At 34.5% G+C, this 20,287-nt stretch overlaps 1 protein-coding gene across 2 annotated transcripts in view; it reads left to right on the top strand.

The window, feature by feature from the left end:
* LEPR (leptin receptor) overlaps positions 1 to 20,287 on the top strand; it is a 109,389-nt gene that overhangs the window by 83,643 nt on the left and 5,459 nt on the right. The window contains exons 14-19 of one of the 2 annotated variants that reach the window (XM_031011785.3): positions 586 to 802; positions 2,544 to 2,726; positions 4,503 to 4,598; positions 5,744 to 5,849; positions 7,298 to 7,373; positions 17,319 to 19,589. In XM_031011785.3, coding sequence (XP_030867645.1) covers positions 586 to 802; positions 2,544 to 2,726; positions 4,503 to 4,598; positions 5,744 to 5,849; positions 7,298 to 7,373; positions 17,319 to 17,336 — 696 coding nt within the window. In that variant the 3' untranslated portion in view covers positions 17,337 to 19,589. Of the gene's footprint in view, positions 1 to 585; positions 803 to 2,543; positions 2,727 to 4,502; positions 4,599 to 5,743; positions 5,850 to 7,297; positions 7,374 to 17,318; positions 19,590 to 20,287 lie in introns of those variants that run through there. The other variant, XM_055350096.2, reaches the window with a different exon arrangement.

The following is a 20,287-nucleotide window of genomic DNA, read 5'->3' as shown; positions in this document are numbered from 1 at the left end:
ATTCTGGGGTGCCATAGACACTGTTTTGATAGCCTCTGTTACTCATTAACCTTTGCAGACATTCTTACATTCTAGATAATCTTCCAAGAGTATCAGAGGAAAGGAAAATGAATGACAAATCTTACTATGATCAATATATGATGATTAACACCTTCACAGCTCTTGTTGTTGCTTTTCATTATCTGAGGGTTATTCCTTGTTTGCTTTTTGGATGAGGAAACTCTCTACTCCTAATGTCTTTCATTTCTCTAAAATTAGAGTGAAACTTCTTGGTAGAAAAGTGTCTTGATCATATCCCTACTTTATTATCTTCAAGTGATTTATTCTCTGGGCCTTAAGAAAAAAACCTCAAAAAGGGGAAAATAAGTTTGCTATGCTCCATAACGATCCAGACACCTTCATGGAGACTGTGGCAGAGGCAAACTCTATCCCACCCATCTCCCCAGCCTCTCAGCCTTGTAATAGTACGTGCCCTGATCTGGCCCCTGCCTCCTAATAAGAAATGTAGAATGAGAGTTATGTGAGCTCAGTTAGTATAAAAAGCACTGCAGCCCTTAAACTAATCAATTTCTATATTTACTACAGCCCCTGATGAAAAATGACTCATTGTGCAGTGTTCAGAGATATGTGATAAACCATCATACTTCCTGCAATGGAACATGGTCAGAAGATGTGGGAAATCACACGAAATTCACTTTCCTGTGGACAGAGCAAGCACATACTGTTACGGTTCTGGCCATCAATTCAATTGGTGCTTCTGTTGCAAATTTTAATTTAACCTTTTCATGGCCTATGAGCAAAGGTAAGAAGAGGTACAGAGTAGTAATCCATTGCCTCTTTTAATATTTAACTTATGCAAACTCTCCTATTTTAAATTATCTTTCAAGCAGCCTGCAATTCTCTGCATCTGAAAGTCTCTCTTTCACCTTTCATCTCTTCTTTGTCTGGAAAAATAACAAAGTACATTGTACAATGATCACGTAATACAGTCCTTGAGCTTTCATGTGGGAGAACATTGTTGTAATGGTATTATAATATATGAGAATGTTTTAGTGAATCTAATACTTAAATCTTTTGGACCAATGGAGATCTTTAGGTCAATAATTCTCTCTCCCTATGTACATATACATGTATATATTTATATTCATACATACACACATATAAATATGTAAAAATAAGTATATATCATATTAAATATATATTTAACACTATGTAAAACAGTAATAGCATGACATGTTATATGGATGCAGGTTAATTGCTGAGACTTAAAATTACTATGGACTTCATTGAATGTGAGTAGCAAACCTTCTTGCATTAATTTTGATATATCTGATTAATCGGAGAATTGAGACCCACTTTCAATAGGAGTTTCTAGTCTAGATTACATATTCAAAGTGTAAATTTTTAATGGAAAATACAAATTTTCTGTGTCTCTAACCAATCTATAAAGGCCTTTCCAACTGTTACCTCCTTTATGAAATCTTTGCTTATTGCTTTAATTGAATATGCCCTATCTCTTCTTTAAATCTCAGAGTGCTTCCTGTCTTTCTTATTTTATGTCCTGTTTACATTATGATTACCTTTGTATTTATAGTGTTAAGCATCGAGTTCCATAGCACCCAGCTCAGTGTTTTATGTTTAACATTTTCTAAGTATATATATTCTAGAAATATCTGTAGAGTGCCTCAGTGGGGTAGGTAGTGGGAATTGTAATGTGAAAAAACTATAATGGTTGGAGTGTCCAGAGCCTAATAGGTAAGACAGATATTAATGAAATAATCATACAAGTGAATGTCTATTTGCAAACTGAGAGATAAGGGCCTGCAGGAAAGGAATATAATTTTATGAAAGGAAAGATAAAAAGGAACCTGACCTGGCATTGAGATTCAGAGAAGCCGCCTTGAGGAAGTGGTACTGAACTGAAATCTGAAATGTGAGTAGGAATTAAACTTCCCCAAAAGATGTAGGGGAGGGCAGGAAAAGCATTGGCTCCTAACAAGAGCAGCCAGATCAAAAGTCTATGGCACAGGATAGAAAATGAAGAAAGACCAGGGTGGCTTTGGTGTGGGAAATCATGGAAGACAGAGAGGTGCGTTGAGACTTGGCCCTCAGGGCCTTGCAGGCATGATAGGAATTTTACCCTCAAATGTAGAAATCCGCTGGAGGCTTTTAAGTGGGATGCTGTGCAGATGGTGTTAAAATGAACAGATTTGTGCTTTGAGAGTATCACTCCATCAGTGGGAGAGGATGGTTAATAGGCTTGTGCAGTATTCCATATGAGAATGCCTTTTTTAATATATCAAAAAATTGCTTTTTAAGGTTTTAGGGAGTATCATGTTTCTCTTCAATGTCATCTATTCCCATATCTCTCTGTTTAAATGACTCTCATGATGCAAAAGTAATTGTCATGTATCACATTTATTTGTGTAAATTGTCTGTCTTCTCTTCCTTATCCCCTTTAGTAGGTTATAAGTTCCTCAAGAGTATTAGTAGATTTTTATTAATTTTTAATTTAAAAATTAATTTCCTTCTTTTCCCCTCAGTAAATATCGTGCAGTCACTCAGTGCTTATCCTTTAAACAGCAGTTGTGTGATTGTTTCCTGGATACTATCACCCAGTGATTACAAGCTAATGTATTTTATTATTGAGTGGAAAAATCTTAATGAAGATGGTGAAATAAAATGGCTTAGAATCTCTTCGTCGGTTAAGAAGTATTACATCCATGGTAAGTTTACTATACTTTAGTAAGTTGCTCTCATGGATTAATATGACACTACAGATTATTAATTCTATTAATAGAGCCAGTTAATGAAAACTTCAAAAATATAGAGGATACTACCATCCTAATACATATAATCCTATAACCTTTATCAAAACATTTAATTCTCTTCCTCTTCTCTTCTCTTTTCTTTTCTTTTCTTTTCGACAGGGTCTCTCTGTGTTGCCCAGGCTAGAGTGCAGTGGAACAAACATGGCTCACTGCAGCCTAAACCTTCTGGGCTCAAGCCATCTTTCCACCTCAGCTTCCTGAGTAGCTGAGACTATAGACACACACCATCACACCCAGCTAATTAAAATTTTTTTTTTTTTTTGGTAGAGACAAGGTCTCACTATGTTGCTCAGGCTGGTCTTGAACTCCTAAGCTCAAGTGATCCTCCTGCCTTGGCCTCCCAAAGTGTTGGGATTACAGGCATGGGCCACCACACCCAGCCTAATTCTGTTTCCTTTGACAGTTTCTCATTTTAACATTTTATACAGGGGTTATCATATCATATCATATCATATTATATCATATTGTATCAATTTTCTCATTTCTTTCTACCATTATTTTTAATGATATAGCATTTTATTCCAAAGTCCACTTAAATTGTTTGAGATTCTTTATGTTGCTTCCAGCTTTATCTTTTCTTAAATCATTTTTTAACAGCTTCTGATATCTTCTGCCGAATTGTTTCCTCAAACTGTGTACCAACTTATAATGCCACTAACAATGAGTGGGAATGCTAGCCTGAAGGTCTGAGGAGCTAGGACTGGGTGATCTAGACCAGGGTATTCTCCCAAAGTTAGACCAGTTATTCCAGGAGGTGAGTCAAGCACAAAGTATAAGTGCACAAGACAGCATTTCTAAGTCTGAGTAAGGATTGAGGAAAGTTAACTAGGGAAGCTAAGGATTGCTATGATCTTATTACACAATATCATTCTAAGGACTCATACCATTATTTTATTCCAGGGACCTAGAATTTAGCATCAGGGTAAATTTATTTACAAATTGTTGAACTGAGTTTAGTTCATCATCACTGATGCCCAGGTAATTACTCTCTGTGCTTTTCTTTAAACCATGAGGATATAAAATTTAGGCTTCACAGAGATCTCTCTTCTTCTGGATATATTCTTCTAGAAGAATATTCATATATTATTAGCATTTGTGAAAATCATGATGGATCCATCTGGAGCTTTGCTATAGGGTTGGTCATTTTCCATGGATCAAAATCCCAGATCTTGCAAGGGGTCTCGTGGTCTCTCCACCACCATTTTGTTTGCATAGGATTTCACAAGACTTTAGTCTCCCAGCTACCTTGAATGGAATGGGGAAACTAAGTAAGCTGAATTCCTATTAAAAAAAGGAGTATTGCCCACTTTGGGGGTAAGAGAGAGGTAGTAGAACATATTGCTCTGGAAAAGGAAATGAAGGAAAGAAAAAGCTCATACACCCTGCACTTGAACAAATTAGCTATCACTGGAACATGCCTTTGAAAAATTGCAATCTTCTGCCTCTGGCTAAGATTTTTAGAAAAATATTTGGAAAACTATTGTCATGACTAGATAATTAGAAGTGCTTAAGTTTGTTTTGAAACTCCCTTGATAATTTAATCCATAAATAATAAGTAATTTCTATGTTTGGAAATATATGATAGTCACTTTAATTCTTTTTTAAAATGTATGTTCCATTCGTTACTATTAATTATGTATAAATGAGCCTTTTATGTATTTTTCTCCTCAGATCATTTTATCCCCATTGAGAAGTACCAGTTCAGTCTTTACCCAATATTTATGGAAGGAGTGGGAAAACCAAAGATAATTAATAGTTTCACTCAAGGTAAAAATTATAATTTTAGTTTCCTTTTACACCAATGTGTGTGTCTAATTTGTTTGCAGTAATATTGCCATCTGATTATTATTTTTCTGATAGAATCATGGAAGAGTCCAGAGTCTTCTGTAGATTTTTCATGGTGAGGTTCCAAAGGAATTTTTTTTTTCCTCTAAAAATAAAACTGGAGCTATAGAAATAGAGTCACTGGGCCTCTTATATTTCTGATTCATCTTACTGTACTTGGAATACCAACATTTTGATTTTGTTATTACTTTTTAAATTGTCTTCAAATCTAAGCAACCTAGCAATGATATTTCAAGAGATAAACATTTCGTCTGTTGTTAGAATAAAAATCATTAAAAAATTCATACATGTATTATCCAACATGTGGCACTTTAGTTGATAGCCAGAAATGGTCTTTCTATGGAGGTGGATGATATTCGAGTAAAACCTTGCAAGTACAGTAAGACCCTACTTGATATTGTCAATAGATTCTTGGAAACTGCAACTTTATGCAACATGACCTACAGGAGGTCCTTGAATAACATCATTTTGTTCAAGGTAGTTTCATTATAATGTTGATGAGAAAAAAAAGGTTTTGTTATACATTGCCATTTCACTTAACATTGCAGTTTCCAAGAGCCTATCAATGATGTTCAGTGAAGACATAACTGTACAAATAGCAAAAGCATTCCAGGCAAAGGGACAGTGTGTGAAGAGCCCCTAAAGAGTGGGGATGCTTGGTGGTTCAAGAAACGCAAGGAAATCAGTGTGTGTGGAGTGAACAAGATAGAGATTGGCAGGTGTGGAAGGTTGGGTCCTCCAGGAGTAGATACTGAGACAGTCATCATAACAAGTTTGGCACTTTGACCCATTATAATGTAAAAATGATCAGGTAGAGAGGAATGGCAAATAAATAAATTTGAAAAAATATTTTGCTAATTTACAGTAGATATGATGCTGAACAAAATAATAAGTATTTTATTAATGTGATCACAACATATTTTTATCTTCATTTTTTATGTTTGCATTTTTGAAGGTAATAAGAGATTTGTGATGAATTCAGAAAATGCCTACTATAATTTTTGATACAGAAAGAAATTAATATTTCCTCAAGTTTCTGAGTTGTGTAAATTGTATTTCTTTTTCAGATGATATTGAAAAACACCAGAGTGATGCAGGTTTATATGTAATTGTGCCAGTAATTATTTCCTCTTCCATCTTATTGCTTGGAACATTATTAATATCACACCAAAGGTATTGTACTTGAGGTTAAGAATCTTTACGGCAAAAGTCCTTACGCATATTCAAACCCTGATTTAAAACCTTCTAAATTAGGAATATTAAAGTCTTCTAAGTGCTTTTATATGTAGTCTGTATACAATTAAGATAGCATAAAAAGGAAAGGCCTGTTGTCAGGAAATGGCATTCCATTTTGCTAGGACTATAAGAGTTAAAGAATGAGGAAGGAAACACGAAACACAGCTTAACAGTTAAAGACAGGTTTTCTTTAGATAAAACCTGAGGGGCTTCTGGCCAATTTTGTTCAGGAGCCCTTTCTCTTACAGACTAAGAGTATGTATTGGTTTTAGGGTGAGGGGGCTTATCACAAGCTTGGAATGTTTATGTGTGAGAGAGAAGTTTATGGCGGGGTTGGAATGTCTCTGGGAGGAGGGGAGGTTATCTTGGGGCTGACATCTTTCCAGCTGGAGGGGGAGGGTTATCTTGGGGCTGGCATGTGCCTGGTCAGGGAGGATGGAATGTTTCTGGTTGGAGATGTTATTTGTGGTTTATGGTAATGCTGACCTTAGCCATTAGGCTGATGCCCTTTGGATTTAGGTGGTTTTTGATTAAGGTGAATTTTAATATGAGGTGCTTGTCCATGATGGTGATGCTCCTGCTCTGTCAAGGAGAACATAACTTCGAGGAAGAATTTGGTTTTTTTTAAAAAAATGTACATACATTCAGGAAACAACAAGCTTATAACAGGAAATCCTAAGCAGTATGTTCTTGGAGGTGGCAAAAATGGCTTTCAGAGTTCTGCAGTTTGGGTTAAGGACGTTTTGTGGTGAAGTGGGTGGTAAAAGTAGCCTTTTAGTGGTGACCTGGAGCAGTCAGTTCATTTATGATCAGCAGGCACTCTGCTTTTTAGACATCAGCACTGTGTGGCTCCAGTCTGCTTGGCTTGTCAGGCAAATGGCTGAGTTCCGTGGATAGTGGCATGGGTGCCGTGATACTCTCTGTGCTGAGAAGTCCAGCGTGGTTATTTTACACATGCCAAATCTCTGTAGAAACCATTGTCTTCAGGCAAAAAAGAGAGAGAGGAGATTTTAGAATCTGAATTTATCTTGTAGTTAAGTGAGTTGATGGGGCCACATCAAATGGAATTTTTTCTGGTACCCACTTTGTGGCCATTTTTAATATTTCAATTTCTTTGAGAGAAGTCTATCCAGTGTTTAGCATGGTGCTTGGCACACAGCTTTCAATAAGTATTGGCTATTTCTATTATTACAGTGATTTTTCAGCTTGGGTCTAGATAAAAGTTTGGTAGAAATCTTCATGGGCTAGCATGTGAAAATGCATCTGACCCTACGGAGGCATAGTTGATCTGGTGGACTAATTTCTAGCTTGTCTGTTCACCAACTGTTCACATTTTCAATATGAATGTTTTTCTCTAATTTTGATGCCCTGTTTATCCTTTGTAGAATGAAAAAGCTGTTTTGGGAAGATGTTCCGAACCCCAAGAATTGTTCCTGGGCACAAGGACTTAATTTTCAGAAGGTTGCTTTTTCAATTTTTTTTAACCCAGAATATATAAGATTGCAATCTAGATGCCATATGACTTATAGAGCATTAAGCATTTTTAAGACTAAAAGGTCATATTTTATTCAATTCATCTTAATATATCTGTTATTATATACTTTCAAGAATAGCAGGATGCAGGGATTTGAAATCAGGAAGAAACAAATTTCAGCGCATAGTTTATTGTATGAGAGTTCACAATATACATATGTTGCTTCTGTGTCACAGTACATAATAAAATAAATATTAGAAAGTTAAGGGTCAATCTGATGGAGAACAGATATTTGGATACACTTTTTTTGGTATAAACTGTATTTAGGCAAAAGGCTGGAATCAATATTTTTAATGTCTATAATTATCTCCATAATTATTTAAATAAATTAGAAAATTATATAATCCTCAAACATTACAATCTGAAAAATGCAGTGATCATAATAAAACTTATATTTATGCAGAAGTTCCATTCAAGTACAAGTACTTTATGAGAGTTAGTCAACTATAATAAAATAATTTGTATTTACTTCTATAGTAGGATTTTTCAGAAAGCTCTAAATTTAGTGACTGTTGTATTAATTCTCATAATGTCCCTTGAAGCAAAGCTAGCTTTCCACTCATAAAACTGGAAAAATAGAATTCAGTCAAGTCAAAATACACAGATTATTAAACAATACTTATTTGGAGGTTATTATCCAGGTTCGGTGATTGCATCTTTATCATTAGTCACTTGTTAAAAGTTTTCAATGGTTTCCTTTTGAATACAAGATATAAACTAAAGCCCCCTGAAGCTATTAATAGTACTCAAGGACCTCTTTCTACAATCTGTTATCAACCTACCTATACGACTTTTTCTATCCCTGGGCCTTACTGTTCCCATCCACCTACACAGAGCCTTCCTTGTACATGAAGATCTTGCTCTAGGCCTTTCTTTCCTCAAGCCTTCCTTTAACCAGTGTAATTCAAAAGAATTTCTACCCCCTTTAAGTTCCTAGATCATTGTTCTGTTTTTTTAATTGTGGATAGTGCTCTGAATTCAAAGACTGTATTTTATCCATCACAAATATTTGTAGTACTCCTCCTGCTGTTCTTTATGTGCAAAGCACTGAGATACATATTCTTACATTTATTAAGATTTTTACTTACATTCTCAATGTTTCCATTTCCTCTTCTGTGAAATAGGCTGCTTACCTTATTAGGTTGTTTGCGGGACTAAAGAAGATGGTACTTGTGACATAGTAAGGTCTCAACAAATATTAATTATTATTGTACATATTTATGCATTTTATATTACTATTGTTATTCATTCAGTTACCCTATAGGACAAGTGTTATTGTCTCTATTTTGCAAAAGAGAAAGCTGAAGCTCATAGTGGTTCGGTAACTTATTTTAGAGGCAAGATTAGCTTACCAGTTTGTCTGGCTTTGGAGCCTGTTCTAATAGCAGCTGTTCTCTATAGCAGTGGCTTCTTTTTCTTTCTTTCTTCTTCGCCATGACCCACAGTGAAAAAAACTTAGGTTGGTGCAAAAGTAATTGCAGTTTTGGCATTTTTAATGTATAAATACATTTTACCTTCCAACCTAGTACACCATAGATACAGATATGCAAGACCGAAATGAAAGATACGCAAAGCAGCTTTACTTCTTGCTTGAAATAGAATGTTTTAAAATTCTATTTTATTTGTTAAAAATGCTGGTTGCAAGACACTAAATTGATTTCACAACATTCGAATGGCCTATGATTTGCAGTTAGAAAAACACTGTTCTACAGCTTATCAATGAATAAGTAAACAACTAATATTGTAGACATAATGAACAAAGAAAAAGATTGAATTGTAATTTTTCAGCAGGAGAAAGAATTCCCTGTCTTCAGAAGCAGCAGTAGGCTGTTTTATATATGAACAATTCTTTTTATAGAAACTTCACTTTGCCTGAGTCTAATCAGCCACACTCCTATATACTCCTCACCTGTGCTGTTGTTCACTAAGCCAGAGTCTCCTTTCATTAAAACAGTGTTGCCGAGTTTTTCAAGTAAATATTTTTTCTCTCATTTATCTTTTACTATGAATTTATACAGTGACATTTTGTGTAGTTGTGATGATATTTCAGAGAGAGAGATATATATGTCGTTCATTCATTTGTTCAACAAGCACATGGTGAGTATTTATATGTAAGGCTTGGCTGTTGCTAGGGTCTGGGAGAACAGATTTTTCTTACCATATGAGAAATAAGACAGTGAGGTCAGAGAAGAGTGGCTGGGTTGAAAGTAGAATAGGAAGAGCTTGTCTCCTTTTGCCTCTCTAAAATAGTTCTTTTCTATTCATTTCATCCATATATTCAATATGATTGAATACTTATCCTATACCAGTCACTATAGTATGCCCTGGCATTATAAGGATAAGAAAAACACTATATGCTCGTGAGTATACAGTTTAATGGGGAAGATAATCATTAATACATTTATCATGGAAATAGCATTACTTTTTTTGTACAAATTCATGGGGCACATGGGAAATTTTGTTACATGTATATAACATATAATGATCCAATCACAACCTTATAGTTGTAAACTACATGTTGTGAAAGAAGGGGTTCCATTGTGCTGAGCGCTTATAATGTGGGAACCTGGCTTAGTGTATCCGTGGGGGTGAGTGGATAAAGTTAAGCAAATTACATTTGGGCCAAGATCTGGTAGATGAACAATCATTAACTAGGTTTTGAGGCAGAGATGTGGTGTCCAGCTAAGTACCTGCAAACACTAAGTCATGTGGAAGGCAGTACCTAGCATATTCACAAACTGGAAATAGGAAGACTATAAGACTTTTTCTTAAATATGAGGGTTTTATGTCAAAAAACCTATATACTTATCTAAGTAAAATTGCCAAAGTTTCAGTATATAGGTATATATTAATTCAGGGAATGATCATCTTACTTTTTAATGCCACTTAAAAAGAGGCTGAAACACTCTCTCTTCAGCATTTAAGCTCTGAAATCTTACCTATGGACCACCATGAAGTGGTTTCTCAGTGTTCAGGAGGGCCATGAAATGATCAGGCCCACATCAGCAAAATGCAGTTTAAACCTGCACCAAATTATTTTTCCCTTTTCCAGAAAATGCCTGGCACAAAGGAACTACTGGGTGGAGGTTGGTTGACTTAGGAAATGCTTGTAGACTACGTCCTACCCCGCTGCCGCACCTGCTCTCCCTGAGGTGTGCACAATGCTGCCACAGGTCATCTGACAGACCTTATATACAAGTAGATTGAAATATTGCCACATTTTTTCAAGTTCTGGTAAATTAAAGAAATGTGAAGAATTTTTAAAATACAGTGGGTGTGAATGTTCTTATTTGTAGGACTGATATTTTAAAAATCTCTGGAAATATTTGACTTTCTAATCTTATAAATTATTTTTTAAGCACAGCTGACCCACAAGATGCTTAGTTTATTACTAGGGCTGACCAGGTGCATAAATAACACTATTAGGAATAAATCAGATTTTGGAATATAATAGAACATTTAAAGAGTAAAGGAGAATATAACTTCAAAGATTTTATTAATGATAAAAATCTTCTAAAATTCATTAACTTTTTTCTCTTTAGCCTGTTGTTTTAATCTCCTAAACAATTAAAATGTACCCTTTTCTTTTTGAGACAGGGTCTCGCTCTGTCACCCAGGCTGGAGCGCAGCGGTGAGATCTCAGCTCACTGCAGCCTCGACGTCCTTGGGCTCACCTGATCCTCCCACCTCGTCCTCTTTAGTAGCTGGGACCATAGGCGCGTGCCACCATGCCTTGCTAATTTTTGTAGATACGGGGTTTTGTCATGTTGCCCAGGCTGGTCTCGAACTCCCAGGCTCAAGTGATCCACCCACCTCGGCCTTCCAAAATGCTGGACTTACAGGTGTGAGCCACCACACCCTGCCTAAAATATGCTTTTTAAAGGAAAAATAATATAGTGTAACTCACTTTATATTACTAAACAGGAAAAGGCAAATTTACCATCCACCCTATGTTTCATATTCATGTTATTTATTTAATTATTTCATAGGGCTAATAGCCTTATATTTTCTGATGATAAAACTGAGGCCCAGAGTGGTTCAGTAGCTTGTCTTGATCACCCAGCCTGTCCATGTAACATCTGTGGTTCAAATCCAGATCTATCTGACTCAAATTGATACCCGTGCCATCAGTTCCATATTAACAATGTATTTCTTAATATGCTTAATGCCACTAAATTATACACTTAAAAATAGTTCAAATGGTAAATATTGTTATGTATATTTTAACATCATAAAAATGGGCAAATGATGTGAATAGGCATTTCTCCAAAGAAGATATGCAGATAGCCAAGAAGCACAAATGAAAATATCCTCAGTGTCATTAGATAATAGGGAAACACAAATAAAAACCACAAGATGCCCAGTAGGATGGCTATAATAAGAGACAGATAGTAAGTGTTGGTGAGAATGCAGAGAAATTAGAATTATCATATACTGACAGTGGGAATGGAATAGCAACTCTTTCGGTAAATAGTCTGACAATTCTTCAAAAGGTTAAACATAGAATTATTATATGACCCAGTAATTCCATTCCTAGGTATGTACTCAACAGAAATGAAATAGCAAATCCACATGGGAAGTTTTGTAAGAATACTCATAGCAGTATTATTCATAATAGCCAAAATGTGAAAGTAACCCAAATGATGAATAAATAAGCAAACAAACAAAAAACTCACACTATATTGCAAAGAAAGCAGACCAGAGGAGCCTATTGTTTTTAAAAATAATTCAAATACAAATATAGTATTTTTTAAAGGAAGTAATAATTTCTATATCAAGTGTTTCCTTTAAGTTGTTCTCCAAATTCAGATATTTTGAATATTGATTATTATGAAAGTGCTCTTAACCTGAAATTTCTAGACATCTAACATGATTTTCAAAATCTACCCTAAAATTAATCTATTCCACTTTTGAAGCTGTCATTCTCCTTCCCCTTGGTTTATATTAAATCTAAATCCTGAGCCCATAAATATGTTAATCAAATGTTTTTAAAAATCCAATATTTTGAATGTATTTCTAAAAGAAAAATAAAAAGAAAACATTTATTTAAAACCACTATATGCCAGACATTGCTAACAATAGGATAATACCATATGTGATTAAAAATAATTTTGCCAATATAATTTCCTGCCAGATCTTTTTTCTTTTGTATGTTCCACTTCCTTTTCTCTTTTAAAATTAGTTTTTCCGGATAATATAAAGATGAAAATATAGGACAATATGAAAACAGCTCTATATTAACATAATATTTTAAAACTTTCTGCATTTTCTTCATTTTTAAAATAAATAAAAACTACAGGTAAAATTTGTCCTGCTTGTTCCACTATTTCTGGTCCCTCCTTCTCTTCCTGGAGGAACCCATGATTTCAAGAATGTAGCCTGTGTTTGTCTAGTTTGTGCATTTATACTTTCCTACTTTCCCATGTGTGTATCCATGACCAATGAAGAGTAATCCTTTGAAGTACTGAAAATGTTAATGTACCTTTCATATTATTCCAAAAATATCTCTGAACATTGTGTTTTGAGCTCTCTCCAAGTTGATGTAGTTAATTTAGTTCACACATTTGGACTGGTCTGTAGTATGCCATTATACAAACGTAGCACAATTCATTTATTCCTCTACTGGTGGATGTTTAAGGTGTTTGAACACTTTTTTATGTTTATTACAAAAAGTGCTGCAGGAAGCATGGTTGTATATGTCTCTTTGTTCTCTCATGTATATGATATTTCTCAATATTTAAATTTTTTTGAAAAATATATGTGAATGATTTAATAATGAAATGTTACAGTTAAATATTTGAGTTTGGAAGACCACTTCTTGAAAAGGACAGTCCCCTTTTCCACCCCTCTGTACCCTTAGTCTTGCTCTCCAAATGCCTCTTTAGTTAACTGTCTGACTTTTGGTTTTTCTGGTATGTCACCTTTTTATTTCTAAAACCCATATGCTTATGCCAGTATGAAATGTAGACGGTATCTATTGATTTCTGGCTACAACGAGGATTTACTCCCACACCTTATTCCCTCCTTGTGCTTCTACCCATATTGTCTTGTCACTTTTTTCAATTCCTTAAGTAATCATTTCTCCAACCTCAGAAAAATCTACTTAAACTTCCATTTCGTGTTCTTTTAAACAGAAGACTATTTCTTGGAGCTCCCCTACTATTTTTCTTTTTTGAAAAATAAAAACATTAGCACTCTTACACTTCCCTCCATTTCTCCCTCTACTTTCCAATCTCTAAATCTAACTTTATGTTTTTCCTTAAGTCAGGGTTGATATGATGTTCTGTGCTGTAATTTGTCTGTGGTTTATTTTTAAAAATAGAAAAACTAATAAACTGAATTTGCATTGTTATGATTATGTAAATATTGTGACTTACTGAACCAAGTATTTAATAATATGTGATTATACTTCTCAGTGGTTCCGATGTCAGAGGGGAATTTTTAAAAAAATATATTAAATAGATACATTCCACCTGTTGATCAAAATTGTGCCAAATTTTAGTTAGCTTCATTTTTAGTTTTTATCTTTTTTCTTTTCCTTAAGTTTCTAATTGTCCCTTCCTTCCTCTTCCTCCCTCCATTCTTTCATCCATTCATCCCTCTCTCCCTCCCTCTCTCTCTTTCTTTCTTTTCACGCTGTCTTTCTTTCTCCTTCCCCTCCTCTTCCCTCCCTTCCCATTATGTAATCTATGCTGTTATGTTACCTATTTTATCCACTACCCCATCTTTACTGGAGGCGTTGTTCTAGTGGACTCTCCAGGAACTCCTCTATCCTCCTACTTCAATCAGGACTAGGCTTTCTCTAAAATTACTATAAGCCATCACTCTAAACTTTCCCTTAACTGGTTTCTGGTTAGTACTGTTTCCTGGATTCCTTTCCTTCATCTTTCTTAACTACACCCTTAAGTAACCTCCTAAGAAGTATGCGATAAGTCTCCATCTCTCCATGCCTGAACTTCCTTTTATTCTGCCCTCTTTGATTGATTGTTAGTTTGGTGGAGTATCAGTTCTTAGAAAAAGCCTTTCCAAGAGAACATTGAGATAATTCCTGCCTTAACATATAGTATCCAGTGTTGCTTCTGAGCAGTCAGATACTATTGTGATTTTTACTCCTCACTGTTTACTTATAATTTCCTTTTTAAAAAAAAATTCTCCTCATTTTTGTTGTTTTGAATTTTCAGTGATGAATCTGGAGTGGTTCTTTTTTTATTTAATGTGGTTATTTTTTGAAGGGACTTTCAATTCCATGTCTCCTGTCAATTCTAAGAAATTATATTATTTCTTTGATAATTTCCTCTCCTCTTGTTTCTTTGTTTCTCTTTCTAGAATCTGTATGTTGGATGATGGACCCTCTGCGTAGATCTTCCACATCTCTTACCTTTTATCTCATATTTTCGGTTTCTTTGTTGTGTGTGTGTGTGTGTGTGTGTGTGTGTTACATTCTGAGACCTTGCCATACCCTCTTCTTCCAGTGCTTCTGTTGGATTTTTATATACTATTATTTTTGTAAATTTCCAAGTATTCTTTCTCAGAGTATTCTGTTCTGGTTTTATGCATATTTTCTTAAATGTTGCTAGAAATACCAATTCGAGGATTTTTGTTCTTTTATTTTAAAAATTCTTTTTTCTTCTATTCCCTGAATTCTGTGTTCCTTCTAGGTCATGTGTTCCTGTTGTTTATCTTGGCCTTTCTTTTATTATCTCAGACTTTCCTCCTAATATCTGGTAATCCTTTGTTTTCCTTTCATGTTTAGGAATGAAACAGTAGACAGGCTGACTGGGAGCCCAGTGTATATAGGCAGGGATTGTTGCCCTGGGTGAGTAGGCGGGGTTCTGGCCAGATGAGGAAAGATGTGCTCTCAGCTAGCAATATTCCATGGCTGCTGTCTTCCTCCCCAGACAGTTCCTTAGTTGCTTTTGAGAACAAACCCTCAGTCTGGTTGTGAAGGGTAGTTCTTACACGAAGGCTCTTCCATGTTCAGCAGAAGAGTAGAAGAGCCCTATTCCATATACAGAACTTCCTTTAGGCCCCAGTTTCCAGCCACAGTTCTCTTGTCTTCGTGTGTTTTTACGTGCCATTTCTTCACGCACTGTCTCCGCTGTATACGGCAGGGCTAATTTTCTTTCTCCTCAGCTGCAGCTGGATATATTCTGGTCTTCAGCTTTCTTTGCTCACCTTCTTTGATCTATACTCTTCCAATTGTTTTCTGTCTTTTAGCAATGAATGAAAATTACCCATTTCTCATTAGCCCTCTCAGATCATCTTCTTTGTGGTGGGTCTGTATTTGACTCATTTACATACTGCCATTCCAACAGAATCTCTATAGAGACAAGAGAGAAACCTGTTCAGTCAGCCATCTTGAATCAGAATACCATTTCTGTTTATACCTTAAAAATCAGAATCTTAAACATAGATTGAATTTTTGTTGTAAGAAAATGTATTATGATAACTCATTAGCCTTGCTTTTCTTCCAATTCAAATTTTAGAGTGTAAAAGAACGATTACCTTTCTTACTTTGTTTTGCACCTTTTTACCTTAGCATTTCTGCCTAATTTGTTAAATTTCTTCTGAATCCAAATCACCTGGGTTTTTCCCTTAAAGATATTTTAAGCCTCTTTAATTCATTTTCAATTTGTTCCACTCCTTTTTATTCTTTAATTATTTTACAATATTTTTCTCATTCTCTGTTTTTTGTTTGTTTTTATCCAGCCATGCTCCTGTGTCTACATTTATGCCAGCTTTCACAAGAGTTTACTCCATTTAACAACTTCCTTTAGCGGGGCTAAAGCTAGAAACAAATAGATTTTTCCTTGTGATCTAAAAATTATCTTAGATTCCCCAGTCAGCCCTAGGCCTCCAAATAAAGCAGCTCAATAACCCGTGGCCTCCCAGAACACCATCCTCACAGATCTGAATCAGAAGCATCCCTAAAGTTGCTAGATGGCCTTCCAAATGTGTGGAAGAGCTGGTGCATTTTCGAGTTAGAAGTTCTGTTTAGAAGTAGCCATCTCTCCTATGCCCGGAAATGCACATTACTGGGCCTAGAAGTGTGTATTTCACTCCCCTAAAAATGTAACCTCAGTTTTGTTTATTTTCTTGTTCCTTATAGCCCTCAGGTTATGAGGAACCAGGAGAGAGTATAAATTAATCAGCGGAACTTTATCACAGCGAGTAGTAAAAGGGAAACAAAGAACATGTTCTTCTGCCTATTTGTGTTTGGGACAACCTTTCATCTTCCGTTGTGTTATAGAAAGATTGCTGGACTAGAAAAAAAGAACTAAGTCAGGGTCCTCCCTCTACTCCAATTAGCCATGTAACCTTTAGCAAATAATCTTGGCAGCCTCAATTGCTTTGTCAGAAAAAAGGGAGACACTTGGACCATATGATTTCTGAGATCTTATTTCTAGATTTTAAAAACCCATGGTAATGAATGGTTCTGTGATTCTATTCTTTACCATTTTTAGCACTTATTTCTCTTTATTTTTTTTATTTTTCTTTTCACTGCTCTCCTCTTTTATTCTTTCTTGTTCCAAACTATCCTATATTGCTGTTGGTTCTCCCTCTTTAAATTTTTCCAGCTCGTTGTTCTTCTCTCCTTTTACCTATTCTGTTATTTCCCTATAGTTTTTCCCTTCCTGGGGTAATTAAAGCTGTCCTTAGAGTATGATATTAAAACATTCATTAAGAAAATGGGAGAAGCCACCTTAGTTCAAAATTTTGCCCTTTCCCAAAAGGATGCATTATTGTAACCTAACACAAAAATTTATAGTCCAGAACCCATGCTTGACAATGTTTTTTGAAATCTTTTATCTTTTTCTTTGTGAGTGATTTTTTATTTTGCTTTCTTATTTTGTTTTATTTTATCTAAACAGAGAACGGACATTCTTTGAAGTCTAATCATGATCACTACAGATGAACCCAATGTGCCAACTTCCCAACAGTCTATAGAGTATTAGAAGATTTTTACATTTTGAAGAAGGGGAGCAAATCTAAAAAAAATTCAGTTGAACTTCTGAGAGTTAACATATGGTGGATTATGTTGATTTAGAACTTAAAATAGATGTGTAAATTTGGGTTCAAAATATAGATTTGAGTCCAGTTTGGATATGTGATTAATTTTCAAATCGTCTAAAGTTTAAAAGTAGTATTCATGATTTCTGGCTTTTGATTTGTCATATTCCTGGTCATAAAACATTAAGAAAATTATGGCTGTTGCTGTCATTACATATCTATTAAATGTCATCAAATATGTAGTAGACAATGCTGTAATTAGGTGAACTCTAAAACTGCAACATCTGACAAATAGCTTTAAAAATACAATGATTATAAGTATGGAATCAGTGAAAATATTTAGTTTGTATTTTTATGTCCAAACTTTTCCATTTTAGATTCCTTTATAGACACGTCAGCCTAAAAATCAGCCTATTCGGGTGTTCTTTTGAATATCTCCTGGCATTTTTGTATCTAACTTTGTTCAATCTGGGAATTTCAGTTTTCAATATCCTTGAAAATGGCTTAAGTGATAACTTCCGTTTCAGTTAAAAGGAAGCCGGAAATTGTGTTTGTGCTGGCCACAGGACAGTGGGAGTTACAGTTCATATCAGGATGACCCTACATACCCAGGTCAGATTGACGGGACCAGAAGGGAACATCGACTTCTAATCCAGCTTTCTTGTTTAATTATGACCTAAATCTAATTTACTTCCACTGAACCATCCAAGACCTCTGGCAGGCAGGGAAATGGGCAGTGATGCAAAAAAGGGAGACTCTTTGGAGCTTTTATGAATAGTTCATGGTGAGGACAGAACTTTTCTACTTTCAAACAGACTGCTTGCTAGTTTTATGAATTCAGCACACGAATTATGCTGTGTTGCTCACATTCAAACCAAACCAAAGACTATGTTTAATGAACTCAGTATTCAAATTTATTATATATGCGTATATATGTATATATGGATCCCTTATATTTAGATTTTACTCGTAGTTTTATTTGAAAGTAGAAAAGAACTCTACAAAAACAGGAAGAGTGTGTCTTTCTTCCCTTCTTGACTTCTAATAGGTGTCATTGAAATGTAAAATCTAAGTATGAAATTATGAAAGGACATTCTTTAATTACTGCCCACTGAACACATATTTAATATGTGCCCAGATTATTCTAAAATCTTAAAAAAAGATGCATATAGTGAAATTTTTTAAATGGATATACTTTTAATAAAGTTTTATAACTCACTGACAACACATATTTCAATAGTATATGAGTATGAGATTTCTTATCAATTATGAGTGAACTACTCTATCTGGATGCATTTGAAGGCATTTACAGTATTTGATTTCAACAGTTACTGATTATGACATTTTAGCATGAAATATATCAAACACATCATTTGAAGGACATATGTAATCTTGACTATGGTTATGGTTTTTTTGTATGTATTCCTTGTTTTCATATTGATAGCATCTAATTCTTTTGACAATCTTAATATGTAGATTCATTTAAATTTTAAGACAGTTCAGTGCATATATAGTAGAAGCCTTAAGAAAAAAGAAAATGAGCAAGCAAATATTTGAAGAAATGTATAAAACTATAGATTTATTTCAGAAAAAAAACAGGCATAGGAACAGTTTTCTCTTCATATATTATGATTGTGAATAATAGGAAAGTTGTATTAATTCAGTATTTGTCATTATGCAGTATTTTAATACCTACATAAGTCTATTCCATTATTATATTTTGCGCTTGGTATATTTATTCCTTTATGCTTTTAATCACTAACATATTTTACTTGAGTATAAAACTATGCTAAATAAATTGTATTGTATATGGAATATGCTTGCCATTATGAAGAACAGCTGGGTATACCATTATTTCAAGCAATAAATCTGAATTCTATTAGTTTAAAAATTGTAAAATTCAAGTTAAATGACGTGTGTGATATATAAGCTGAACACATTTTCTATAGCCCTTAATTTAGTTGTGTTAATTTTTCAAGGTGATGTATCAACAGCTTTTTTTATTTTGCATTTGTTTTTTCAATGTGTTTACATTGTATGAATTGAGATTTTTGCCCACAGATTCTTGATTTGTAGTTGTTTGGCAGGATTTTTCTTTGTGATATGATCACTTCTATAAAAAATATGATGTACATTTGTCTTGTGTATTTGTCTTCATTTCACATGTCCATAGTAAATATTTTTACGTGAAGTTTTTATAAGGAATAGTAATTTACCAGTTTGTCATCATCTCTTTCATCATCATTTTTCTCTACATACGATATTATTAGCTCTTATTTTCAGATAGTCTCAAGCAGATTCTCAGTATACAGCAGATAAGTTTTTAATAGTCAACACAATTATTTTACTTTCATACCATATCTTATTTCACAACATAGTTATTTTAACTGTTTTTAGACAAGTTATTTTGGTCATTTCATTTCAATCCACTTTTTTCTATTTTGGGCTAAAATTTTTAGTTTATGGGAATGTAATTTGCTACAAAATATTAGGAAGAAAATATCTTCAGAAGATAGCATTTTCCAATGACAGTAACCAGTCTTTCCTGAGAGCTAAGCACTTGCAGACACTAATTTATTTCTAGCCACAATACCATGAAGCACATTTTTAGAGATGATGAAATTGAAAGGCAGAGAGGTTAGTGTACTTGTTCATGGTTGTAGAATTGGAAGAACTCAAGTCTAAGTCTGTCTTGTACCACTTTCAAATGCTATCATCTTAAACGGGCTCTTCCTTAACGCTTTTTGATATATGTATTTTAGTCAAAAACTAGTTAATTTGTGGTTGACTTATGTTCTTTATTATTAACTTAACACACTTCCATTTCTGC

This window comes from Gorilla gorilla, chromosome 1 (assembly GCF_029281585.2).
Source record: "Gorilla gorilla gorilla isolate KB3781 chromosome 1, NHGRI_mGorGor1-v2.1_pri, whole genome shotgun sequence".
Taxonomy (NCBI): Eukaryota; Metazoa; Chordata; class Mammalia; order Primates; family Hominidae; genus Gorilla; species Gorilla gorilla.
The sequence above is the reverse complement of the archived record's forward strand: the minus strand, read 5'-3'. Positions and strand labels throughout refer to the sequence as shown.